Source organism: Rhopalosiphum padi, chromosome 2 (genome assembly GCF_020882245.1).
Source record: "Rhopalosiphum padi isolate XX-2018 chromosome 2, ASM2088224v1, whole genome shotgun sequence".
Taxonomy (NCBI): domain Eukaryota; kingdom Metazoa; phylum Arthropoda; class Insecta; order Hemiptera; family Aphididae; genus Rhopalosiphum; species Rhopalosiphum padi.
This window is the reverse complement of record NC_083598.1, coordinates 293549-300818: the sequence shown is the minus strand read 5'-3', so window position 1 is coordinate 300818 and position 7270 is coordinate 293549. Positions and strand designations below refer to the sequence as shown.

Below are 7270 nucleotides of genomic sequence, written 5' to 3'. Positions count from 1 at the left end.
ATAATATTTTAGACATTTAGGTTAATACTGTACCAATGTGGTTTAAACCGGATAAACCATCCTGTATTATCTCGTTGATGTGTAATCACTGTAGTCAGATGATTGTTGTTATCATCGTTGTGTCGATTAAATTAAATGCATAATAATACGTCCTGTCCTGGCCTCGCCTTTGTCAAAGACTCAAAGTACTTCTTAGTTCTTACTGTCTATTGACTATTAATTGTTAATACTTTATTATTAAACAGTTAACACTTATTAAATACTAATTGTAAAATATCGTTAAACAGTAATACTTAATATTGTTACTTGACCGAATAAAAACAAAAATAAATTATAAAAACAACTACAAATTCGTTTTTGAGTAACTGTGAACTGAGAATCAGCCACAGGGACTTGACTGTTTGAAGTATTTTCAAGGGATTTTTATTATGTAAGTAGAACTTTATAATAGACTTAATCACTGTACAGAAAATAATTGATTCGTATTTACCAGTGTTTTGTCAACAATGTTCAAATAATTAACAAGTACTTGCTAGTGATAGATTCATAAATCACTATATTACATAGTTAATTTTGAATCATCATTGTGATTTTTTATTTTGGACTTTCCACACATTTTCAATCATTTAACCACATTGTGATGATTCATTTTGTATAATATATATCAAGTGTAATAGTAATATATGCATTTCTTCTACTAGATTTTAGAGTACTAAATGTTTGTTTCACAATATGGATTGGAGTTTTCTATGTGTTTGCTCTGTTTTTATATATTGCTTAATTTATTAGCTATAATATTTACCTGTTATTTACAGTGAACATATCTCTCTTTACTTAATATTTTATTCTAATTATATGTATTTATAATAATTAGCTTTAATTTATCTATGCTAATATGTATAATATAATTATTTAAGGGGCCGGTATACTAACATTTGTTTTTCTCTGTTAATCTCTCACATAATATAGGAACAAATATATTCCATATTTCCACGATTTCCACAATTACAACTCTCTGGTCCAGTTAAGGGAAAAGGCACCTATTATATATTTTATAAAGAAAAATATTTCTAGTGGTTTGACTAGATAAGTTTTTTAATATTTAAATTTTTGAATAAGTTATTAATGGTTAAAAATAATTAAAATAATTTAAAATTAAAATAGGCTTGTATCTATAAAAAATGTAAGTATTAAAATTCTTTCCAGTCCAAGCACAGGAAATATTCTTCTATATAAAATATATAATAGGTGCCTTTGCCCTAATCTGAACCAGAGAGTCATAATATTGTGGAAATGCAGAATATATTTGTTCCTATATTATGTGGGACAGAAAACAAATATTGGTATAGCTGCCCCTTAAGTTGATTTACTGGCAATCATTAATAATAGGTACTTGTTAATTTTATTAGTCACAACTTGTTTTGGTATCTTTATTTACTTTTATTGGTTATTAAAATCTTAAAAATGTATTTTCTTATTTTAATATAGCATTTTACTATTGTGTTACTGATAAAGTAACTTAAAATATAAAAATTAATTTTATTCTTATTGCTCTCATTCACTACCAATACCGCTAAGGAAGTTAAAATTGAAGATTAATTAAATAACAATAAACTAATTACATACTAAATCATTATTATACCATACCTATAGGTATTTAATATGAAACATCTATTTATTTATATATTTATATATGTGTGTGATGGATTTATGTTTTGTATGAAGCCTTTTGGGCTTGGAAACTATTAGTACTAACAGTATAAATAACCTAAAATACCAAGTTGAAATGTCCATCTTCTCAAAAACCAAAAATTGAAACCATGGATCACTAGCACAATAGTTAACTCCATAAGACAAAGAGACCGTCTCCATTTATAAGTGAAGAAACAGCCCCTCAATTTAAAATTAAAAGATTACTATGTAAAATTTAGAAACAGAATTACTAATGCAAGGCGATTCTTTTATCATTGTACACTTATTATTTCAAAAAGTATCCATGTTTTTGAAAACATTTTTTTACATAGTTTTGAGTTGTTAAAAAAAACAATGTTTTTATTAAAAAATTATATTTTTAAATATTTTTTATCCTTATATTTTTTTAAGTTATTTACTTTTTTAAATGACAGCATAGTTTTAATTTCATATTCCAAAGCAGAATAATTGAGTATTTAATAACTGAGTACTTTGATACATAAAAATCGAATTTAAGGCGAGTAGTTTATGAGTTATACATATTTAAAGTTTAGACAAGCGGAGTAATGGACAAACATTTTGCGGGGTAATCCCGTACCACTCCACTCTACGCATCTAAACTTTAAATACTTATAACTCATAAACTACTTGCTCTAAATTGAATTTTTATCTATCAAAATACTCAGAAAATTATTCTGCTTTGGAATATGAAATAAAAACTCTATGTTGTCATTCAAAAAAGTAAAAAACTTAAAAAAATATTTAAAAATATAATTTTTTAATAATAAAGTTTTTTTTAAGAATTTGAAACTATGAAAAAAATGTTTTCAAAAACATAAATACTTTTTGAAATAATGAGTGTTAATTGAAACTCCTTAAATGATATGTTACTACTATTGAATACATAGTTTTTATTTAATATAATGAAATAAATATAATATTTTTTAGTATATTATCTTCAGTAGGTAACTTATATAGACTCTTACTATTAGCACTCCCCAAGGAATGATTTCATATGTAATTAGTAATTCTACAAGTGTTTTATATTTACTTGACTAATGTTAAATATATTTTTCAATTGTTCAAAAGGATAGAAAAGTTTTCTTATTTTGGCAACTAATGTATTTATGTGTTCAAACTGTTTCAAGTTTCTACACATGTCTATTCGGTACTCCTATAAACTCAACACATAAGTTCTATATTTCACAGGTAGATTTCCCATCTCTGTTAAATTAATTCACAAAATAGGTACTCCAATTTAGTCTTGGTTTTTTTTAATGAGCAAAGTTGGGTTCAACAATTAGTATTATATAATATATATTACCTAAATAAAAGTTTTTATCTATATATATATATATGTATATATAGATATATTTTTTTAAATTGTTGATGCTGAAATGTTCATATATAGTAAAACTAATTGGCTTTATTATGTATAAGTAAGTCATTATATTTTAATTCATTTCTCTAGAAATTGAAAAACGTATTGTACAATGTTTCATACTTTTATTTAATTAATGTTTTTAATTTATTTAAACTAAAATAAGGTTTTTTAGTCATCTTAGTAGTTTGTTTTAAATCCTTTAAGTTATTGACTTAAAATATGTCCCAACATTGGTGTCTATAATAATTGTTAATTGTTTTATTTATTTATTTTAGTGTGATACTTAACATGGGATCCTTCCTGTTATCATCTTCATTTGACGCTGATGTTGAAAAGGCAACAAGCGGTACTAGTACAACAGAAGATTGGGCTTTAATAATGGAAATATGTGATAAAGTGGGAGCTTCGTCAGTTAATTCCAAAGACTGTTTAAAATCGATAATAAAAAGACTCTATAACCAAGACCCACATGTTGTACTCCAGGCTATTACACTTTTTGATGCTTGCGTTAACAATTGTGGAAAAAATTTTCTACTTGAAGTGGCTTCCAGACATTTTGAACAGGAATACCGTAAATTATTAGCTAAAAATTTACCTCAAAAAGTGGCAGATAGATTAAAGTCACTATTAAAGAAATGGGCAGAAAATGAATTCAAAAATGATCCTCAGTTGAATCTTATACCATCTTTATATACTAAATTAAAACAAGAAGGTGTAGACTTTTCATTGACTCCAGATGTAAACCATTCAAAAAGTGGTAAATCAAAAGATTTAGTATCATTGCAAGAAGTTGATGATATAGCTAAAGCTATTGAACTTAGTTTACTAGAAAATGAACGTTCTGCACAGAAAAAACCAACAGGTGAAACAGACCGGAGAGCATATTTAAAAAAAGTAAAAGCATTATATGATTTTGAGGCAGCTGAAGACAATGAACTATCATTTTCCGCTGGAAATATAATCTATGTTCTTGATTCTTCCGATCCTAATTGGTGGAAAGGATTTACTGACAAACATCCTGAAGGTCTTTTTCCTGCAAATTTTGTAACAACAGATTTATCAAGTCCAAAGGATATATCTGAAGAAGTTAATACAAAGAAATCAAAAGTCAAACATTCTGCTGAAGATTTTAAGTCTGTTGAAATTGATGAAAATAAAATAGACAGTTTACTTCAGCTATTGCGCGAAGCAAACCCAGAAGATGATAGCACAGACACTGAAGAAATGTCCATATTAGAAGCACAAGCAAACGCTATGGGACCAATGATAGAAGCTCAACTTGAACAGCTCGATAAGAAACATTCCCAACTCACACAATTGTGTACAGAACTATTAGAAGCAGTAAAATTGTATAACATATTCATGAAAGACCCAGTGGTTGGCTATGCATCTAAACCACAAACTGAACCTATACAACCTCCCACTATGTCACCACAGCATATGATGCATCCACAGCACATGCAAATGTATAATGGTATGATGGCTAACTATGCACCCTTGCCAGTTGAACATTACATGCCTGGGTCACAATATCCAGTTAATCCCAGTCACATGATGTCCAGACCAAATATTGGAGGTCAAATACATGAGCAGCCATCATATCAAATTCCCAACATGCAGAACATTCCCAATTATAATCAAGTGTATGGTCCAGGGCAAACTGCACCATCTGAATCATTACCACAAGTCATGAATTATGTACCTCAACCCCAACCACCTTCACAGCAATAATCCATTAACAATAAATTATTTTTGTACAAATATTATTGAGCCTCGCTTTTGCATTTTACTTTAGTAGTATACAAAAAAAAAAAAATCATTAAGTACATAAATAAAGTATAATACAATTGCTCATTGTTATAATTCTTTTCTTTTTTATATTTTATATACATTTATAATACTTAAAAAGAACAATCGTTTACAATTAATATACATTGTATCTTTTATTTTATGTAGGTAATTAAGTATTAAAATAACAACAATATATTATATATATATATATTATTTAAAGGCCGGCAACACTTGTTTTTTTATTTCATCATACCTATCATTATCATCTATATAAAAAAAATGACAATAATGTATTGTGATCTCGAATTTTATTGATATCTTTTATCCTTGTCATGGAGTACATATTTGAAAAATGAATAATTCATTAGACTTATTATACCAAATTATTCATCTGTATAGCCGTATAGGCTATGTATGTAGGTAATAAATATTTTTTCAATGAAATAAATAAAATTAACACATAATATCACAATAAAAACACTTATTATATAAATTACTTAAATGTGTACATCAATGATAATTGAAAATTAAATATAAAGGCTTTCTAATAATTCCTATTTATATTAAACTAAATTATAGATCATAATCCTAATATAGGTATTAGGTTCCCTTCTAAATTACGGAGATACTTCATGTGACTTACATGGTTGTATCATAGTTGATACTAAACTATTCTGAGGGTAGACGGCCTATTAATAACCTACTTAATCACTACAACCTGTCGAGCGCGGATTTCTATATACAATTGCTGAATTGCATACATTTTTCTTTTCACATTTTTGGATTTTTGTCATTAATCTTTACAAATAATAATAGTTTGGGGTTAGTGGCAAAATTTTTTTTGTATATTTATTATTTTTACGAAATTAAAAATGTATTGCAGATGATTTGCATTGAATTAAAGCAAAATTTTTTTTAAAAAAAAAGTATAAAATATTTTTAACCTGTTTTGTCTAGTAGGAAAAGAAAATTAAAAATTAAAAAAGTACTAGATATAATTGAAGATGGTACTATTGTCAATGATTTAACATTATATATCCACTCATTTGCAATTTTTAATTACATCAATAAAGAAACCAGAAACTCAAAATATGACATTACATGAAAGCATTTCAATAATTGATGAAACATAAAAGGAAACACTCAAGCTTCAAGCTATTATTATTACTACTTAACTATGTATATATAATATATAGCCCACCAACTATTTCGGTTGATATTGAACGATCGTTCTCAATGAAAATATATTGTATCATTAATTATAAGTTTATAATAAAATAATTAGCGTTAAAATATGTAATTTCGTCCAAATATGAACTTCTTTAAATTATTAAAAAAAATAATAATGTTTGTTAAATGTTTAAATCACAACTAAAATAATTGAAGATTTAATCAACTTTTAATTACAACATTTTATGCAGTTTATCATTTTTGTCATTTTCAACAATATTATACGAGTGAGTATTAAAAAGTTATGTAAAATTTGGTATTCAATTTTCAAAAATGTTGACGGAAAATAATTATTTTATTATGAATGTGCAATCACAAAAATTTGAATCTCGAATGCCAATAAAAAATTTATTTGACTTTCTGGTGCACATTTTTTTCTATAAATATAGGTTGCCAAATTTTAAAGAACATTAGATTAATTTTTTAAATCTTATGTATTACGTATTAACAGATTATTTTTTTATGAATTATAAATTTCTAATAGTAAAATAATTTGTAATTTTCAAAATTTTATAATTGGGAAATGAACAACTGTAATTTAGAACTTTGTATTTAATTTTCAAGTACGTATTACTTATTCATAATTTTTTTTTAAAAAACCATAAAAATTGAAAATTACAAATGTCTAAAAACAGTTCAAACAGAAAAATATTTTGAAAATTTCACTAGGTATGTATGTATAGAAAATAATAATATAAACACTTGGTGCAAATTTAAAATATTCTACAGTTATTTGTTCTTGAGTTACACCAAAAACATAAAATCGATTTTGTCAATAATAAAGAAATCTATTTTGTTGAAAATTGTTTGTCCAGTGAAATTTTTGTTTTTCTCAATTATAAAGGAAAATACTAGAAAACTTTTATTTTTCATTCCTTCCACTAAATACCATAATAGATCAAATTTTGTACTAGAAACCACCCACAATATTGTAAATCAATCATATTATTGAAAATTCAATACATTTATAACACTACCTACTCTAAAAAAGTATATGGGTTTTACGTGTAATATTTTTTTTATGTATAATGTTTGGGATATAATATTTTTCATTAATATTTCTAAAAAGATGAAAATAATTTAAATTACAACAATTATTATTATAAATAAATTTATTATTTATTAAGGTAGTTTCTTAATTAATAATAATAATAACTAGGTAATAGGTATTGT

At 25.5% G+C, this 7270-nt stretch overlaps 1 protein-coding gene across 1 annotated transcript; it reads left to right on the top strand.

Moving 5' to 3' along the window:
* The first annotated feature begins 134 nt into the window (after window positions 1–134).
* On the top strand, window positions 135–5095 carry LOC132922626 (signal transducing adapter molecule 1). The gene is made up of 2 exons (XM_060986232.1): window positions 135–430; window positions 3352–5095. Exon 2 carries the CDS (start codon window positions 3365–3367, stop codon window positions 4805–4807), a length of 1443 nt encoding a protein of 480 aa, XP_060842215.1. The 5' UTR covers window positions 135–430; window positions 3352–3364; the 3' UTR covers window positions 4808–5095.
* Window positions 5096–7270: the final 2175 nt, after the last annotated feature.